Source organism: Mustela nivalis (genome assembly GCF_964662115.1).
Source record: "Mustela nivalis genome assembly, chromosome: 4".
Taxonomy (NCBI): domain Eukaryota; kingdom Metazoa; phylum Chordata; class Mammalia; order Carnivora; family Mustelidae; genus Mustela; species Mustela nivalis.
In genome coordinates, this window is record NC_139023.1 from 89,591,468 (window position 1) to 89,612,799 (window position 21,332).

Sequence of the window (21,332 nt, forward strand, 5' to 3'; positions counted from 1 at the left end):
AGCAACTCCTTTTCAAATGAATACTATTAAGCTCTTAAACTTACCTCTGTGTCGGCCCAAATCTTTTCTTTGTTCCCTCTCCAAATCTTTCCTTTGTGAGGAAAGTATGTTCCTCTGTTCAATGGCTTTTAAAGCACATTCTCTGGAAATGTCTTTTATTTTTTCCCTTTGATCACTGTGACTTAACTTAACTGTAAAAGAAATCATTCTTATAAATGATATAGATCAGTTTTCAAATTGCTCAAAAGTATGAACTGAACTATAAAAATTTTAAGATGCTATATATTTAAAACAAAATATAAAGTATACTATGAACTCATTTTTCTGTTTAACCAAAAAACTCAATGTGATTTATCCTCACACTGGAGATGCAAGTTGGCTTTTAAAACTTCTTCTATAGCTCCTAAAGCCAGGTAAAGGAAAAAAGAGATCTTGCACTGAAATAATAAAGGCTGAAGCTAAATGAGTGGTCACTATGTGTGACTATTATAAGTCAGACACTATTGTAAGTCTTAACTCATTTAATTCTTTGAGGTAGGGGCAATTATTGTCTCCACTGTGGATCAGGAAACTGAGGCAGAGAAAAGTTAAAAATTTGCCCAAGGTCACAAAGCTTGTAAATTTAGAAACTGGCTTATGAACCCAAGTTGCCTGGTTCTAATGTTTGTGTTTGTTATCACATACACAGTTTCTGGGCTTAAAAGTAGTTATCTTTTGACAAACAGCTAAATCTAAGAGTATGACAACAGAGACGGTAAAAGGTTCCATTAAGAGCTTTTAAGAACTTTTAAAAGCATTTATTGTAGTTCTTTATTGATGACAACTGTTAATTCTGGATCCTATCACCCTTGATTAAATGGGTTAATTTTATGGTTAGACATTACTTCATTAATGTATTTTACTTTATTTATTTGACAGAGAGAGAGAAAGAGATCACAAGTAAGCAGAGAGGCAGGCACAGAGAGAGGGGGAAGCAGGCTCCTGACCAATCAGAGAGCCTGACGTGGGCCTCAATCCCAGGATCCCAAGACCATGACCTGAGCCAAAGGTAGAGGCTTAACCCACTGAGCCATCCAGGCACCCCTCATTAATGTATTTTAAAGCTGCTTATAAAATCATCCTGAACATCCACCTACTCGGAGTTCAATGTATTTCTTTTTTTTTTTTAAAGATTTTATTTATTTATTTGACAGAGAGAAATCACAAGTAGTCGGAGAGGCAGGCAGAGAGAGAGAGAGGGAAGCAGGCTCTCCGCTGAGCAGAGAGCCTGATGCGGGACTCGATCCCAGGACCCTGAGATCATGACCCGAGCCGAAGGCAGTGGCTTAACCCACTGAGCCACCCAGGCGCCCCGTCGGAGTTCAATGTATTTCTAAACCATAACTATACACACCATGCTGCAATTTAGACCCAAGTCACAGAACTTGGTTTGTGAAAATTAAAGTTGAGCGATGACAATAACAAGACAGAGTTGAATAAAAATGAGGTTAGGTATAAATTACAATTATAATAATTTTGAACTCCTACTGTTGCATTCACTAATGGTTAATTTACATTTAGCATATATGCTAAATTATTAACTCATGTTTTTCCCCTCCAAGTTCATAATTAACTCCTAAGAAGGCCATATTATGACTTTCTTTGGTAACTGTCCAGGTTGCCTCCAGCTCTGAGAGTATGGAGAAACCCAAATAGTAGTCAAGTCCAGTTCAAATCAAACTACAAGTCTGAGAGAAATGTGTAAAAGACAAAATTTTGTTATCTAGTTGTAGGGAAGTAGGTTAAGCACCCTCTTTTTCTATGGTACTTAACAGAAATTACAGATTTAGTAAAAAGGAAAGGGGGAAGCATAATTACTCAGGGACAACGTGAAAATGACAATTTAAAAACATACCTGGTCCTCTACCACCACTTGTTTGAATGTGGCTCCGGCTAAATGATGAAATATTATCTGTTTGAAGTTTCTGATTTTCTCTCTGTTTGGCCTGATCACCAAATCCATTTTCTTTTGAATTATCTAACTTATAAACTGAGGACTTTTCACATCCTTAAAAGATAAACAAAAATGTATTATTCCCATCCTCTTCTCCCCTGAATAATTTTTTTTTTTAAATGTGGTGGATAACTGCTTATAAACTCAAAGGACGGAAATTTTTGAAGGATTTCTACCTGCTTTGCAATACATTAAAAATGGCCTATATCCTTTGGACTTTTTTAGTGTAGAACTCATTTTAACTCTCAATTTGTACTGCTAGAAAGAGCTTCCAGTCAAGTATCCCCTCTGTGCCTATTACCACAGAAGTGGGTGGTCCTGAGGGTGTTTTAGAGGCCACTGGTGAGGAAAGTCTTCTTTATAAAGATTAACTCAAAATAATCTAATATTCCTCAACTCTGTTTTACTGAAATTAAATTTTGAGATTATTCTCAAAATTAATTTTATCTTCACTCTATTAATACACAGTATGACTATGATACTATAAAGAACACTAAAAAGAACTTATAAAAATTACCCATATTTCCTGCAACGGATTTATAATGTGACCAGTTGATGACCTGCCTAAGTGCATCTTCTGTAGAAACTGCTGTGCCATCAGGGTTTGCGTAAAACAAAAGCAATGGCTGGAAATGACATCGGATACATTTGGAGACCACATCCTTCCATCTAGTCCCAACCTTCAAAAAAAAACCCACAATGAATAAAAACAAGACAAAATCGTGTAATCAATGTGTTACATATTTGAATAGTAGAGACTAAATTAATTTGTATATTAAAAAATTTTAAGGAATTCAGATTGCTAGCAGTTAAATGTTCATATTATAGGATTACTTTTGTCTTAAACTAGTCTAATAAACATCTTTTCAACATTAAAAATTGAGAAAAATTGTACACACTATATCAAGATTTAGACTATCAAATTTTTTTGCTTGATGCTCATTTTATTTTTTTTAATTTTTAATTTTTTTAATAAACATATAATGTATTATTAGCCCCAGGGGTACAGGTTTGTGAACTGTTTACACACTTCACAGCACTCACCATAGTACATACCCTCCCCAATGTCCATAACCACACCACCCTCTCCAGACCCCCCTCCCCCCGGCAACCTTCAGTTTGTTTTGTGAGATTAAGAGTCTCTTATGGTTTATCTCCCTCCCGATCCCATCTTGTTTCATTTAATCTTTTCCTACCCCCCCAAACCCCCCATGTTGCATCTCCACTTCCTCATATTAGGGAGATCATATGATAGATCACTTTCTCCTACTGACTTATTTCGCTAAGCATAGTAGCCTCTAGTTCCATCCATGTCATCGCAAATGGCAGGATTTCATTTCTTTTGATGGCTGCATAGTATTCCATTGTATATATTTACGTCTTCTTTATCCATTCATCTGTTGATGGACATCTAGGTTCTTTCCACAGTTTGGCTATTATGGACATTGCTGCTATAAACATTCAGGTGCACGTGCCCCTTCGGATCACTATGTTTGTTCTTTAGGGTAAATACCCAGTAGTGCAATTGCTGGGTCCATGGGGTAGCTTTAATTTCAACTTTTTGAGGAACCTCCATGCTGTTTTCCAGAGTGGCTGCACCAGCTTGCATTCCCACCAACAGTGTAGGAGGGCTCCCCTTTCTCCGCATCCTCGCCAGCATCTTAGACTATCAAATTTTAAAAAGCTTTTCTACGTACAAGGTTGATTGACAAAAATTTAAAGGTAATTTAATGGAGAACGATGAGTCTATTCAACAAGGTGCTGGAACAACTGGATGGCCATATGAAAAAATGAACTTTGACACCACTACACATAAAGCACAATTAAATCAGAACGAGTCACACAAAAACTTAAAGCTTATAGAAAAAAACAAAAGAGAAAATCTTAACAACTTTGGAGAAGGTAAAGATTTCTTACTACATCAAACAGGGGTGACTGGGGGGCTCAGCTGGTTGAGAATCTGACTCTTGATTTTGGCTCAGGTCATGACCTGGGGATCATGGGGTCCAGGGCTCTGTGATAAGGTGGAGCTCGCTTGACATTCTCTCTCCTTTTCCCTCTGCCCCTCCCCCTACTTTTCAACACGCACACACACACTCTCTCTCTCTTAGAAAAATAAAACAAAAGAAGATAAGACATCAAACAAACCATGAAGAAAAAAGTTATAAAATGGGATTCATATAAGAATAAATTAATAACTTCTGCTGTTTAAAGGTTACCATTAAGAAAATGAAGGAAACAAGTCACATACATCAAATAAAGAACTGATGTGCAGAATGAAGAATTCCTGCAATTCACTAATAAGAAGATGACCAAATTTAAAATGGGCAAACAACTGAATACACTTCACCAAAAATAAAAATACCAAAGAATGGCCAATTAGTACACAAAAAAGTACTCAAAGACATTGTTAATCATAAGCAAAATGCAAATTAAAACCACACAGAAATAACACTGTACATTCTTTATAAGGGCTAAAATTAAAGACTATCAACATAAAACTTTGCTGAGAATGTGGAACAACTGGAATTCTCATACACTAACAGGAATATGAATTATTATAATGACTATGAAAATCATTTTGCCAGTTCCTTATAAACTTTAACTACACTTATACAACCCAGAAGTTCCACTTCTGAGTATCTTTATATATATATATATATATATATATATATATATTTTTTTTTTTTTTTTTTTTTTTTTTTTTTTTTTGGTAAATTGGGGTTGGGGGGAAGGGCAGAGGGGAAGAGAGAGAATCCTAAGCAGGCAACACATCTGGCACAGAATGCAACGTGGGGCTTAATCTCAAGAACCTGAGATCATGACGTGAGCTGAAATCAAGAATCTGATGCTTAACTGACTGAGCCATCCAGGTGTCCCCACTTCTGAGTATTAGCTAAGAGCAATGGGCAAAAAAAAAAATCATGTTCACATAAAAACTATTCATAATTCAAAAGGTAAATGGATAAATTGGCATGTAATGGAACACAACAATAAAAATGAACCACTAACAGAACATGAATCTTAAAAGGCATTATGCTTGGTAAAGGAAGCCAAACACAGAGAACTGAGACTGTGAGACACCATTCTTACAAAATTATAGAATGAGCCAGACTAATCTATAGTGAGATCGGTGATTTCCTGGAGCCCAGGGTGGGGGTGGGGGGTAAAGGACATGACAGAATTTTCTGGGGGATAATTGTGTAGGTTACATAGGTGTGTACACATTTGTCCATACCTATGTACAGGTGCATTTTAATGTTTATAAACTATACCTCTAAAAAATTGATTCAAAACAAAATAAAACAAAAACCAACCAAATATAAAACAAAGCATTCTAGAATACTGGCTTTGGTATAAAGGAGGGACCTTTAAAAGTCCTAAGGAGTTTTCTCAAACCACACATTATTTAGCTATTTAACCTTCTTACCTTGGAATCTAAGATACTTGAGGAACAAGAGTAATTTGAAAACAAAACAAACCTAAACCTCAGAGTGACTATACATCCAACTCTTCCTTCAAATTTTGACCATTTAAACTACGTAGATAGAAAGGAGTGCCAAAATATTACTAAACACTGATTCAAGGTGGAACTTGCTGATAAACTGTCATACAAAAGTACTATAATTTGAGCAAAGTGTTTATTTTAGAATACCCAAATTTTTTCATTAGCTTTATTGAGTAGAATTTACATGGAAGAAAACTACTCAGTTATAGTATACCAGTCAATGAATTCTGCCAAATATATACATACAATCAAGTAGCTCCCCCTCTGCAGTGACTGGACCAATGATTTACTTTCTGTCACTTTGTTTTTTTCCTTTTCATGAGTTTTAATAAGCAGAATCATAGTTTCTTATGTCTCATTTCTTTCATTTACCATATTGCTTTTCAGATTTGTCCACAATATTGCATGTATCAATAGTTCATTACTTTTTACTGCTGAGTATTATATTCCATTGAATAGTTATACCACACTTTGTTTATCCATTTACCTGTTGATGGACATTTGAGTTGCTTCCAGTTTGGGTTATTATAAACAAAACTACTATAAACATTCAAGTACAAGTTTTGTGTGTTTTTACAGGAATGGAATCACTAGTATCTATAGTAAGTAATGTTTAAGTTATAAGAAATTCATAAAGTTTTCTAAAGTGACTGTTCATTTTGTATTTCCATCACTCTTCTGTGAGAGATCTAGCTATTTCATATCTTCACCAACTCTTGGTATGGTCAGTCTTTTTAGTTTTAGCTATTCTTACACATGAGATATAGAATCTCACTGTGAGTTGAATTTGTATTACTTTACACCTAATAATTTACTGAATATCATTTTTTAAGGGTAGGGACCCAGCTTCCTATGGTTCTTCACTCTTGGCCTCTCTCACACTGAGCCCACAGATTTTTTAAATTGCAGAATTTTTATTTAATAGAAAACTAAACCTTTATTTTAGTTATGCAAAAAAAAAAAAGGCAATTACAACTAATAATGCATGCATGCAAAAATCTTGCAATTCTTTTTTTTCATTTTGATCTCTTTCCTTCTTTCATACCTATGACTGGACCCCAAATTCTCTTTCATCCCAAACTCCAAAAAGAACTTGTTTTACAGACTCAGACTTGGAAGACTATGCTGCCTCTCACCCTTCTCTTCTTTCCATGCCTGCTCTTTTTCTTCCTATTGATCAGTAGCTGTATGCCTTCAGCTAGGTTCTCTGGCTACTCAAGTCCTGATGTGTATTATAAAGGTTCAGGTCTTGATGTGGCAAAACAAAATGCGCTTCATGTCACAGGAGAGAAGAGAAGACTATGAGGGGATTCTCCTGTGAGGCAAGAAGATACTGTCAATACTTGTCTCACCTTGTCATGCCAGCTTTCCAGACTGCCCTTAATGTATTCCCAGAAGGCACCAGGGCACTATGAAGTAGTGGATACACCCAAAAACCCAGGAGTTACTCTGGGTTGTGGAGTCATTCACAGCTAAATGAGCCCTGAGAAGTCCTCATCCTACATAGTCCTTGTGACAATACTATTGAGTTTCTTTGCTAATACTAAGACACCTGAGTCAGATTACTTTTCTCATGACTTTCTCTAAAGGTAAGTAAGGTGAACAACTACAATATGGTGTGACCTTGGTAGCTCTCTGTAGATCTTCCTGGACTCACCTATTTTCCTTTCACTTGACCTTGCTGCTAAAAAATTTTTGGTAGAGTCAAAACACCAAAAATTACAAAACCCACTCTGGAAATAAACCTACTCAACTTTTTCTGGAGCAGAGCATCAACAGTTGTGGAGTCATAGAGGACAGCTCTCAGGGAGAGGGACACATCACAGTTGGGGAAAAGAAGAAGAAAAGGGATGTGGAGACCTTTAAGTTAAATTTACATGTCAAAGTTTGTCTGGGAGTCCTTATTCTCTCCTTTTCTCTACCTCCACTTCTGGATTAGTATCATAAGGAAAATGGTAGGCAAGTCACATATGTATCATGAGCATACTGTGTGTGTGTGTGTGTGTGTAATTTAATTTTTTTTAAGTTTTTATTTAAATTCCAGCTGGTTAACATACAGTGTTAGTCTCAGGTACATAATTTAGTGATTCAGCATTTCTACACAACACCCAGTGCTTATCACAAGTAAACTCCTTTGTCCCCTCCCCTCCTTTAACCATCAGTTTATTCTCTACAGTTAAGAGTCTGTTTCTAGGTTTGCCTCTCTTTTTCCCTTTGCTTGTTTGTTTTGTATGCTATTTGTCTTTCTCTGACTTATTTCACTTAGGTTAAGACTCTCTAGCTCCATCCATCTCGTTGCAAATGGCAAGATTCCATTTTTTATAGCTGAGTAATATTCCATTGCATGCATGCATATATCCACCCCACTTCTTTTATCCATTCATCAGTCGATAACATTTGGACTCTTTCCAAAACTTGGCTATTATTGATAACACTGCCATGCACATATCCCTTTCAATTAGTTTTTCTGTATTCGTTGGATATATACCTAGTAGTGCAATTGCTGGATCATAGGGTAGTTCAATTTTTAACTTTTTGAGGAACATCCACACTGTTTTCCAGAATGGGTACATCAGTTTACATTACCACCAACAGTGCAAGAGGGTTCCCCTTTTTCCACATCCTTACCAACATCTGTTGTTTCCTATGTTGTTGATTTTAGCCATTCTGACAGGTGTGAGGTGATACTCCATTATAGTTTTGATTTGCATTTCCCTGATTATCAGTGATGTTGAGCAGCTCGTCATGTGTCTATTGACCATCTGTATGTCTTCTTTGGAGAAATGCTCATGTCTTCTGCCCATTTTTTTTAATTGGATTATTCATTTTTTCAGGTGGTAAGTTTTATAAATTCTTTTTTTACTTTTAAAATTTTGTTTTTGCTTTATTTGTGGCTGTGACTTAAAAAAATAATTAAAAGGTTTTTTGAATACATTATAATGAATATTACAGAGCATCTTTCAATTGGAATACACGTAGATACTAAAAACTGGTTGTATTTGATGTAGTGTCAGTGCACAAAGCTTGTATTATCTATATTAAGTGAAATATCTTTAAAGGTACAGTTGTTTCTATAAAGTAATAACATCTTTTGATATTTTTTGAAGTTCTATTGTCAGCAGCAGCTACCAATTTCATTAACACAGTTAAAGTAATCTTTAACACATTTACATCAAAATTCCACATTGTAAGTCATTATCTGTGTTATATTAACCAGAACTTTATATGTTGGCATTCCTGTTCATGAACATTTGGAGGTAGCCAGTCTTTCTCAATTAACCCAAAGCAATGAAGCAAATAGAAGTAACTCATATTTACTAAAGTTTCAGTTCTGTGTATTTTACTGTACTCAAATTCTTTGGATACTGGTAATATGCTTTCATATATTAACTACTATACTTATAGAACATGATAGATAATGGAGTTTACCACGAATTCAAGTGAGATTAATTAAATTTTTCTCCAATTCCTACTTTATGCAAAGTAGTGTGGAGAATGATGGTGGTTATGGTGAAGGATTGGGTAGAGAGAGGTAGGGATTTGAGACAAAATTCTCCCCTGCCTACTATTAGTATAAAAAGGACTCTCATCAAGGAGTTTAACTAAAACTATGTGTTTAAAAATCTTTTATTTTATTTTATTTTTTTTTAGTGCAGATAACCCCTTGTTAGACCAGGTTAAAAAGAAAAAGGAAAGGAAACAGATAAGGGCACAAAAAAGTAGCCAAATAAAAAAACCTCAGATTGTATCATAATTAGGACTGTGTGTTGGGGCCAGAGAGATGGGGCAGAGAGAGGGAACGAGAGAAAGAGAATTTGCTAGGAAACATTTTGGATACTAACCCATTATCAGATATGTCATTTGCAAATATCTTCTCCCATTCTGTAGGCTGCCTTTTAGTTTTGTTAACTGTTTCCTTTGCTGTACAGAAGCTTTTTATTTTGATGAAGTCCCAAGAGTTTTGCTTTTGTTTCCCTTACCTCAGGAGACATATGCAGAAGGAAGTTGCTATGGCTAATGTCAAAGAGGTTACTGCTTGTGTTTTCCCTTAGGATTTTTATGCTTTCAAGTCTCATATTTACGTCTTTAATCCATTTTTAATTTATTTTTTGTATGGTGTAAGAAAGTGGTCCAGTTTCATTCTTCTGCATGTTGCTGTCCAGTTTTCCCAACACCATTTGTTGAAGAGACTTTTACCCATTGCATTTTCTTTCTTGCTATCAAGATTAATTGACCATATAGTTCTAAGTTCCCTTCCTAGTTTCTATCCTGTTGCATTGATCTATGTCTGTTTTTGTGCCAGTACCATATTGTTTGATTACCACAGCTTTGTAATATAACTTGAAGTCCAGAATTGTGATGCATCCAGCTTTGCTTATCTTTTTCAAAGTTGTTTTGGCAATCTGGGGTCTTTTGTGGTTCCATACAAATTTTAGGATGGTTTCTTCCAGCTCTGTGAAAAATGCCTGTGGTATTTTGATAGGGATTACATTAAATGTGTAGATTGCTTTGGGTAGTAAGGACATTTTAACAATATTTGTCCTTCCATGAGCATGGATGTTTTTCCATTTCTGTCATCTTTAATTTCTTTCATGTGTGTTTTATAGTCTTCGGAGTACAGGTCTTTCAGCTCTTTGCTTACTTTTACTCTGATGTATCTTATGGTTTTGAATGCAATTGTAAACGGGATTGATTTCTTGACTTCTTTTTCTGATGCTTTGTTATTGGTATATAGAAATGCTACAGATTTCTGTATATTTTGTATCCTGTGACTTTACTGAATTTGTGTATCAGTTCAAGCAATTTTTGGTAGAGTCTTTCAGGTTTTCTATATAGAATATCATGTTATCTGCAAATAAAGTTTTCTTTTTCCTTACCAATTAGGATGCCTTTATTTCTTTTCATTGTCTGATTGCTTGGACTTCCAGTACTATGTTAAATTAACAGCAGTGAGAGTGGACATCCCTGTTAAGTTCCTGACTATACAGGAAAAATTCTGTTTTTTTCCCATTATGATGTTAGTTATGGGGTTTTTATATATGGCCTTTCCTACGTTGAGGTATGTTCCCTCTAAACCGATTTTGTTGAGGGCTTTTACCATTAATGGATACTGTACTTTGTTAAATGCTTTTTTTTGCATCTACTGAAAAGATCAAAGGGTTCTTATCCTTTCTTTTATATTAATGTGGTATATTATGTTGATTGATTTGTGAATATTGAATCATCCTTGCAAACCCAGGAATAAATTCCACTTGACTGTGGTGACTGATTTTCTTTTTAATGTATTGTTGGATTCAGTTTGCTATTATTAAGTCCTACTGGTTGTTAGAACTTGCAAAATTTGGCCCTTCTGGTTTTCAAAGCCAAATGTTAAAGCGATTTGTCTTCCCGGTGTGACAAATCTGTTTCTCTCCCTTATCCTCACCAGCAAATGGCATATTTAAATTTGTATTTTTGGGTAAATTTTGTTGTGTTGCTTTAAAATGTACTGTACTTCATTCTGGCATTTGCTAAATTATGTAGAACCATCCTGATGCTTTAAAGGCTTCATTTTAAGCTTTTTATGTCAGGTACAGAGTAGTATTCAGTCTAGGTATAATTTAGCCCCAAAATTAAGGTGATAATTTTCTGAGGATTCTATCTGTTGCTCTTTGCATTGCAACATCTTTCTATTCTTGCTGGTGTGGATGCAAACGATTCTTAGCCCTATATGAATTTTAAAAATTGCCTGACTTTCTGTTTTCCAGTAATTCTTTCCCCAACCTTGTGCAGGTTTGGCAACACAATGTTGGATCCCTATTCAGCCAAAGATTAAATGTAATCCCTCTACCAATCTCCAGAACTTTCCCTCTGTGCAGTGTTCTTTCTGGTAATCTGTCCAGTGAAATTTAGCTATCTTAGCCTCCCTGAACTCCAATTTCAATTTCCTCAACTCAGTGAGACTGCTTTATCTGAATCCAACCTCCCTGCACTGTAAAAACTACCTGTAGGTGGTAAACAGCAATAACCCTAGGGCTCATCTTGTTTCCTTTTTTCTGTTCAACTGCCTGCTGGCCAATGTCTAAAAAAGTTATTTTGTCTATTTGGTTTTCTAATTTTTAATACTGGAAGGGCTATTTCCATAGCAGTTCATCCTTCAAAGAAATAATTAGAAATCCACTAAATACTGAATATTTGAACTTCCGACTTAGTAATTCATAATGATGATAAATAGCCCTTTCTTATACATTAAAATGAAAGGAAATGGAATTGTACATCATTTGCTTAGCACAATGAAATAACTTGTACTTCTAAATCCATTCACTGCTTAATAATAGGATTCTCAAAGCCAATAAGCCTAGGCATAGTATTGACAAGATCAAGAGTTTTCATATGTGGCAAAATCTTAATCTCCTATAGAACTTAAAAAAAAAAAAAATCAGGTATTGGCCTCTACACCTCTGAATTGAGAATTTAAGAGTCCAGGCAGATACACATTTTTTCAAAAGTTCCAAAGGTGATTCTGATAAATAGTCCTTATTACAAACTATTATTCACTAGTTTTCTAGATATTATAATGTTTGAATAAGTTACTGACCAAAAGAAAAAGTAACCATACCTAATTCTGAATAGCATATACAAAATCTAAAAAAGCAATCATAACAATTTAAAAAATAAGCAGATTTTCATCACTAATTATATAAAGCAATTGTGAATCATTCACAAAACAACTTTTTTATTATTCTGGAAAGGGACTGGCTTCCTCCTCTCTCTCTGCCTGCCTCTCTGCCTACTTGTGATCTCTGTCTGTCAAATAAATAAATAAAAATCTTTAAAAAAAAAAAAATTGGCTTTAAAATAAACCAGATTTCATGGGCGCTTGGGTGGTTCAATGGGTTAGAGCCTCTGCCTTCAGCTCGGGTCATGATCCCAGGGTCCTGGCATCGAGTCCCGCATCGGGCTCTCTGCTCGGCAGGGAGCCTGCTTCCCCTCCCATCTCTCTGCCTGCCTGTGATCTCTGTCTGTCAAATAAATAAATAAAATCTTTTAAAATAAATAAAATAAAATAAACCAGATTTCAAAAATTAATAAAAGGAAATATGAACTTAACAATGCTATTATCATTAAGGTCATTTATTATTTTATATAAGAAATGTTTACATACAATCATTATTTTACATAATAATACTACATAATTTACATTTTATATTATTATTTCATTTATTCCTAAAAAGTAAGAAGTCACAATAATTATCCTGGTTAGTGAAAGTGTCAACTTACCTCTTTCACATTTGCATCATCAAAAAATACCCATTTGGAACTCTTGGTATGAAAAGCAAAGGCACAATAATGTCGGCTGGTGTAGCAGATCATACCAACTAGATGAAGTTCACTATTTTTGGCATTTTCATCAGTAACTCTATAAAAAAGCTGTTCAAAGAAATAAAAATGTATATTTAATACTATATCTTTTTAAAAACAAGGAATAATAATTTGGTAAGTCAGGTATTTGACTATCTATGAAAAAATTTCTTATGCAAGCTTCCTTAATCCAATATTATATTAGTACAGAAGGTCCCACTAAGATTGGACTGAACAGAATTATTATTAACTATTACTTACTATTAACTATAGCTATTAGCATTTCTCGAATAAAATGAATTCACTACAATTTAGTTCAGTAACCCAGTATCTTGACACTTTACATACATAAAACTGGAAATGTGAGGTATATTACAAAATTCCCAATAATTTTTCATTGAATCACATATTTGAACATACATTAAACATATTTTCTGAAATTGTCTAAAAGTTTAATTATAATATAAACCAATCAAATATTAAGATGTTATAAACATATAGAGATCAGTGCGCTGTAGATGCCCCCAGGTGCCCCAACTGTAGATGATTTTTGACTCTTTACTTTTCTAGGTTAATATTTATATTTTGTCATTACCACACTCACACACACACACATCATTATCATCATTCTAGAGTGATACAAAACTAGAGCATGAGACAGTTTATAACTGAAAGTCATTCCCAGTCTATGCAAGAAAGGCATTCCAGTTAGCTCAATTTGATGAATTTTATCAAGATTATATCTGAATATTATTTCCTTTAAGAAAATTTAGTTTTAAAAACAAAGTGTGTTATAATATATGAATAGGTTTTATAATAATTTAAAAACAGAAAGGAAGAGAATGAAAACAGCTGAGATACCCCAGGAAGATAAAGATGTGTTGCTAGATTCCGAACAACATCTTCGGTCAAGTCAGAATGTTCAGAATCCCATACTAAACCAATTGTAACAATCTCTGGGCAATTCATTAAAACACGGCGAATTTTTATTTTTTGGCCACAGTTACTCTAAAGAAAAACACAAAAGGCACATTTTGAAATTACTGAAATAGGTATACCATAAGTAATACCTTACAGTTTGTATTAAACAGTAACAACCTTCACATATATCAAAAAATTCTTTGTTCAGAATACTAAAATTCACTTTTATCCAGCTATTTGCTTAATTATTGATTAAATAGTAAGTTTGTTTTAAATCAAAGTACTTTCCTTCGGTATTTTTTAAACCTGCTACAATAAGAATTCAATCTAAAAAATGAGAAATAGAACACTGAGGTCATTAATAATATTACATTAGAAAAGAATGGTACCATTTGTAGTGCTTACATGAAAATACAAAACTTTCTCTTTAGTCAAATGATAGATTTCAGAACTTAAAAAAAATAATCAGGAGGCACCTGGGTGACTCAATCAGTTAAGTGCCTGACTCTTGATTTCAACTCAGGTCATGATCTCAGGGTGGTTGAGATCAAGCCTCACCTAGGGCTCCAAGCTCAGCAGGGAGTCTGCTTAACATTCTCTCTCTCCCTCTCCTCCTACCCCTCTCCTCCAGCCTTGCTTGCATGCACACGTGTGCCCTCTTTCTCTCAAAAAGAAAAAAAAAAAAATCAGCATACACTAACTTAAATCCTTCACGAAGAGTTTTTAAAGAAATAGTGTCGGGCACCTGGGAGGCTCAGTGGGTTAAGCTGCTGCCTTCGGCTCAGGTCATGATCTCAGGGTCCTGGGATCGAGTCCCACATCGGGCTCTCTGCTCAGCAGGGAGCCTGCTTCCTCCTCTCTCTCTGCCTGCCTCTCTGCCTACTTGTGATCTCTCTCTGTCAAATAAATAAATAAAATAAAAAAATAAAGAAATAGTGTTGGGGGAACCAGGTGGTGGGTATTATAGAGGGCACGGATTGAATGGAGCACTGGGTGTCGTGCAAAAATAATGAATACTGTTATGCTGAAAATAAATTAAAAATAAATTAAAAAAAAAAAAGAAATAGTGCTCAAACAGCTCACATGGTATAAAGAGTTGCCTAAAATAACACTGAAAAATAAATTCTTAGAATCAAGCCCATGTATAGCTACTATTTACATGGTAATTTCTGAATATCTATTTTCAAATTTATAAACATAAAAGCACATTAATATTCTCCAAATTATACTTACAGGGCATTTCCTATAGTCATCAGTTGTATTTGCTGCTTGCAGCAATTCTGCAAACATTTCAGGCTTAAAACGTTCATGCCTTTCCATCATTCTTTCTACCTCGTTGCTACAAAACAAAGGAACAGTGTCAAACGTGTCCTGTGAACTTTAGAAAGATCTAACAAATTATGCATGAAGAATATTAAGTTATCAATATGGGTATTTTATATGTTAAAACAGGTTCTGTTTGAAAAATTAACCATAAAGTAAATTTTCGTAGAGTGAAAAATTATGAAATTCGGCAGGTTAACTTATGATGAAAAAAATTAGGTCAAGAACAAAATAACACTAAATTTTACCATTGTTTGGAACTACACGAACGAGGTAGTAAGACGATCCTAGCTCTGTCTGGAGGTAGTTCTAAGTCAAATGTTTCTTTTACATTATTATTTAACAAAAAGGGATTTGAGTTTAAATTCTGGCCTAACAAGAACAACAAATTGTTGGAAAGGCTTCCCCTCTGGCCTAAAGTTCTCAGAAACAAAGTTACCATTTTCAGCTAACAGAAGGCTCCTTTGCTGATTAATGCAGAAGTCAAAACCAAAACTATTTAGGTCAGGCTTATGCCTTATGCTAACCATTTCATTACAGCCTAGGCAGGATATCTGTGCCACTTTTTGTTTAGTCCATTTTAGAATCAAATTTTTATATAGCAAGGTATTAAGTATCTTTAAACAACTATTTAAAGACTTCCAAAAAGATATGTCATATAAGTTCAAATATCCTTACTACTTTCCATTCTAGATGCTCTGGTTCTGCTTGGTGGTAATATTAACTATCTTAGAGCTAGATATATTTAACAGTTCCATGGTTTAATATACAGTATTCAATAACAACTAAAAGCACCTATTCTTCTAAAACATTTCACAAGTATATTAGAAAGCACTAAATCTGATAAGCTTGTTCAAACTGTACATTTAAAATGATGTTTTTGTTAACATTACAAGTAATGATTTATGTGAAGCCTGGAATTCTGTAATTGGTATTCAATACTTATTACCAATACAAAGGTGATTATAGTTGTCACTTAAACAACATGGGGTAAGGGGTGCCAACCCTCACACAATCCAAAATCTGCATATAACTTCTGACACTCCCCTCAAAGTTAACTACTAATGGCCTACTATTAACTGGAAGCCTTACCAATAATAATCAATTAACACACATGTCCTGTTATATGTATTAATATACTATATTCTTGCCAAAAATGCTGGAGAAAAGGAAATGTCATTAAGAAAATTATAAAGGGGGCACCTGGATGGCTCGGTCAATTGAGTGTCTACTTGATCTCAGCACAGGTCTTGAACTCAGGGTTATGAGATCAAGCCCTGCATTGGTCTCCACAAACAGTAGGGAGTCTGCCTGAGATTCTCTCCCTCTCCCTCTCCCTCTGGCCCTCCTTCTGCTTGCACATGCATGCGCTCTCTCTAAAATAAATAAATCAATCTTAAAAAAAAAAAAAGAAGAAGAAGAACATCTAAGGAAAAGACAATACATTTACAGTACTGTACATTGATTATTGAGAAAAATCTGCATCTAAGTGGACCTGTGCAGTTCAAACCTGTGTAATTGAAGGGTCAACCATAATTAGAATTCAAAGTCTGGTTTCTTGCAATTGATGGTGTGGACCAGGGAGAGACTGATGGGGCTCCAACTCTTGTTACATAAGATACTGAATCAGAGCACTGTCATTTTATATAAGAGTTTCAGAGTAGAGTTAAAATTTTACGGTTTTTAATGTGTGGCCTATCCTTGTTCAAATGCCATCCTACTTTTCATACAAAGTGAAAAAAAATGAATCTATAATTGACTGAATTTTAGGGAATGGTTCCCTAAAACTATGCTCCCAAACTCTGGATATATTAAGACACTAAACACACTCAAATAATCAAATTGCTATTATTCAATAATCTTCAAGAAATATTGTGTCATATCCAAAAACCCAAGAAGTTTAATAATATAATGAAACAAATAAGCATCTGATATTTATTTTGCACAATGATAAAAATATTGGTTACTCAATTACCATTTAGTAACTGTTATACTAATGTACTGATAATTATTGATCCATGTGTTGTTTTTTATATCAAAATACCTATAAATATTTATGATTTTATTCAATGTTCCTATTAAATATTTATATTTTCAAATATCTATTCAAAAGTGTTTAAACTACTCTTATTATGTAAAGTCTAGGGATCTTTTTGGATCCCTAACTCACTAATGTTTCATGGGCAGGGAAGGAGGGGACAGGCAAGCTGTCAAATTTTTATTTCAGGTGAATGTTGAGGCCCTAAATGCAATAAATCTAATGGAGAATTAATTTCACCTTTTCTTTCTTTTCTCCTTACCCTGGCTTCCATCACCATGAAGGGACATGGAGCTAAAGGGAAACACTGTTACTACGAAGATAACACCTTAGCAAAAATGAAGAAATCACATGCAGCTCCATTTTACACTGAACTTGTTGTCATTTTAAGGTCTCCTTTGCAATTCCCAAAACTTGCTATAAACATAAAGAGATACAAATTTTGACTAATATTTGGAAATTTCATCAAGTATATGTTTTTAACCAAATCAGAAACAGCTAGCTGAGCTGGACATCACTCAGCACCTCTGATGGTTGAGTATTTTCAGGTCTAAGATAGCTGATATTCACATACATTATTGTTCTATAAAATAAATGCTCAATGTGGTAAACATGTTTTAACAGGCTCTCACCATAGGGCTGTTGTAGAAATGTACCGCACAAATTCTGTAAAAGGTAGAGGATCTGATGATGCTCCACAGCTGCGACACACACACTACAGGGAAGAACACATGTTTGATTGATCAACCATAAAACATAAATACTATGTTACATATTATACATATATAAATGTATGCAAACAGAGTAACTAATGAAGTGGTTGAGCCATCTCACCTGTTCATACAGGGTCATAGCAAACTTCTGGTGAGTGATACAAGATTTAGAGGTACACATGTCTGCATCTCTGCTTGGCACTATATGGAAATGAATCCTCTCCAATATATTTTCCTAATTTAAAAAATTAAATGACAAATGAGTTGTAAAACTTACAGATGACACATACAGTATAGCTCTTTTAAACTTTACAAATTTAAGAATCTTTTTAAGGGGCTGCCTGAGTGGCTCAGTTGTTAAGCGTATGCCTCTGGCTCAGGTCATGATCCCAGGGACCTGGGACCCTGCTCAGGGTCCTGCTTCCTGCTCGGAAGGAGGTCTGCTTCTCCCTCTCCCACTCCCCCTGCTTGTGTTCCCTCTCTGTCAAATAAATAAATAAAATCTTTAAAAAAAAAAAAAAGAATCTTTTTAAGATTTTTTCAAAGTGTTTAACAGTGTCATACATACTGTCAGCTTTTCAGCTTTCCTCTTTAATCAACCCTTCAAATGCTGTGCAATTACTCACCTTTTGTAGCATTCGCTCTTAAAAAAATTTAATGAAAAAAATGTATGCAAAACAGAGTAACTAATGAAGTGTTATAATATAACATCATTTTAATAAATATTTTTAAAATCCTTTAAAATCAATTCATGATGGCTGACATCTAGAATTTAATATTAGAAAACATAAGTTTCCTATGTTTTCAGCATTCTCACATTAAGAAAAGCAGCTATTCTTTCAAAAATCCTACTTGGAACATTTTTTTTTTTTTTAAAGATTTTATTTATTTATTTGTCAGAGAGAGAGCGAGAGCGAGCACAGGCAGAGTGGAAGGCAGAGTCAGAGGGAGAGGGAGAAGCAGGCTCCCTGCGGAGCAAGGAGCCCGATGTGGGACTCGATCCCAGGACGCTGGGATCATGACCTGAGCCGAAGGCAGCTGCTTAACCAACTGAGCCACCCAGGCGTCCCTACTTGGAACATTTTTATAGTCTCTATAACTCACATTAAATAGCAATCATAAAGGTTTACAATACCTACACTAACATCCTAATGCAAGGAATCTGTCCGGCAAACAAATTTCAAATTTGTAATACAGATCAATAAGGAGTATTTATTTCTTTAACAAGTAATCCTTCTTTTTGGATTGCAAAGCTTATCCAATGGATTTTTTTTTAAAGATTTCTTTTATTTGACAGAGAGAAAGACAGCAAGATAGGGAACACAAGCAGGGGGAGTGGGAGAGGGAGGAGGAGGAGAAGCAGACTTTTCACAGATCAGAGAGCCCAACAGCAGGCTCGATCCCAGAACTCTGGGATCACAACCTGAGCTGAAGGCAAAGCCTTAAAGACTGAGTCACCCAGGCACCCCTCCAATGGATTCTTTTAATTAGCTAACTTACCCGTCTTCCGCCCTAGGAAATTTAAAAGCATTCAATTATTTAAGCCTAAATTTCTAGATAGTCCACAAATTATCATATCACTTACTAGTACATTTCATTTAAATGAAAATAAACTACAAAGTTTGGTATTGTACAAAATATATTTATATTTTAAGTGATGGATCAATTAGAAACATGAGAAATATGAAAAACATATTTTATGACTATGTGTGCTGTTTTTGAAACATTTTAATCAACATGAAAAGTATGCTAAGCAGTGAATTAGTCAAAGAGCTTTGCATCTATCCAAGGAAACAGTAAAGATGATCATTAAGGAAATAACAACAGGGGCACCTGAGTAGCTAGTCAGTTAAGTGGCCGATTCTTGGTATCAACTCAGGTTATGATCTCAGGGTCCTGGTATCAATCCCTGTTTTGAGCTCCACACTCAGCGGGGAGTCTGCTTAGGGATTCTCTCCCCCTCACCCCCGCCTCAGCCTCTCCTCCCACTTGTGTGTGTGTGCAAGTGTGAGCACATACATGCACACATTCTCTCTCTCAAATAAATAAATCTTTTAAAAAAATGAGAATAACCTATAAATGCCAATTGAATTCTACAGATAGTAAATTCTACAGAAATCCAGTGAATTTTTTTTCAAAGATTTTATTTATTTATTTGACACTCAGAGATCACAAGTAGGCAGAGAGGCAGGCAGAGAGAGAGGAGGAAGCAGGCTCCCCGCTGAGCAGAGAGCGCGATGCGGGGCTCAATCCCATGACCCTGAGATCATGACCTGAGCCGAAGGCAGAGGCTTTAACCCACTGAGCCACTCAGGCACCCCAAAATCCAGTGAATTTAAAAGACATACTTTAGAAATTGAACAACCTACATTAGGAGGAAAAATTACAGTAGGAAATAAAGAGGTAAACTGGAGTTTAACTGTAAACGGCCTTAAATGTCAGAAGAGTCCAGACTGAAGTCACAAGAATATCTGAAGGGCAAAGATTAATCTAAAGAAAATTTTATTAATCTGTTGGCCACTAAAAAACACTGTAAGGGGATAGGCTGAAAGATACAAGAAAGGAGGCTTAAATAATGCTGAGAGTAGGGGCCCAAACTATTAAGAAGTGGTGTCAGGAAAACAACGTGTCAAGGAAAATCTTAAAAGATTTACTGATGAAATAAATAGAATTTTTAAATAGATATAAGACTATGAAAAAAAAAGTTTACCTCTTTAAATATATGTAACACCTGCAACACTGATACATTTAATAATCAACACATATTTTAGAAGGTATGTGTGGTTTAGCTACTATTCAAAGGAATGCTCTACTTATCAATATGGTGGTAAAACAGAGACTTGGAACATCAACCCTAGTTAATGATTCTCAATCCAGAGTGAGGTGTATAACAGAACGGCTGCCCCTGATAGCTGCCCACCAAGCTCCTCTTCTCTCCCAAAGAGAATCATTGTATGTAACGAGAAATGCTACTTCTGGGAATGCATTATTGCACATATCAACACTGCGGAGGCAGAATACTGACTTAAGTGACATAACTCATGTTTAATAAATGTTTTTTTCTAATAAATAAATTTTAAAATATTCCAGGAGTCTAATAGCCAATAAAAATGACAGCAGCACAAATAACCAAAATCAAAAGTCATGAGATTTAAACTGAGCTCTGAAGGGCAGGTAAGACATGGATCCAGTGAACAGTTATGACTTGTTTCCATTGTTAAAAATTTATGTTTCATTAACCTTGAAATTCGTATCATTTAAGGAAAACAAGCTACTGTCCTGATTTAAGGATTATCCAAAATACTTACAAAGCACTCTGCAGCATCATCCATAAGGCCCAACTGAAATCGCTGCTCATCTTTAAAGCTCTCTGCTAGAGCGTGCCTTATGTTATCCGAGGGAAGTGCTTTTTCTCGACTGTGTTGAAACTGTGCAAATATATTCTGGGGACCAACAAGTACATCAGTAAGTGTAAAGCCAACCACTAAAGAAACA

The 21,332-nt window shown here is 35.0% G+C and overlaps 1 protein-coding gene across 3 annotated transcripts in view; it reads right to left on the reverse strand.

Moving 5' to 3' along the window:
• USP53 (ubiquitin specific peptidase 53) overlaps positions 1 to 21,332 on the reverse strand; it is a 68,179-nt gene that overhangs the window by 15,074 nt on the left and 31,773 nt on the right. For 2 of the 3 annotated variants that reach the window (XM_082727369.1, XM_082727371.1), the window contains 9 exons: positions 21,146 to 21,280; positions 17,959 to 18,072; positions 17,757 to 17,839; positions 14,997 to 15,102; positions 13,704 to 13,850; positions 12,762 to 12,911; positions 2,511 to 2,673; positions 1,895 to 2,047; positions 45 to 191 (listed from right to left, as the gene is read on the reverse strand). In XM_082727369.1, the coding sequence (XP_082583495.1) occupies positions 45 to 191; positions 1,895 to 2,047; positions 2,511 to 2,673; positions 12,762 to 12,911; positions 13,704 to 13,850; positions 14,997 to 15,102; positions 17,757 to 17,839; positions 17,959 to 18,072; positions 21,146 to 21,280 (1,198 nt within the window). The remainder of the gene's footprint in view (positions 1 to 44; positions 192 to 1,894; positions 2,048 to 2,510; positions 2,674 to 12,761; positions 12,912 to 13,703; positions 13,851 to 14,996; positions 15,103 to 17,756; positions 17,840 to 17,958; positions 18,073 to 21,145; positions 21,281 to 21,332) is intronic. The other variant, XM_082727370.1, reaches the window with a different exon arrangement.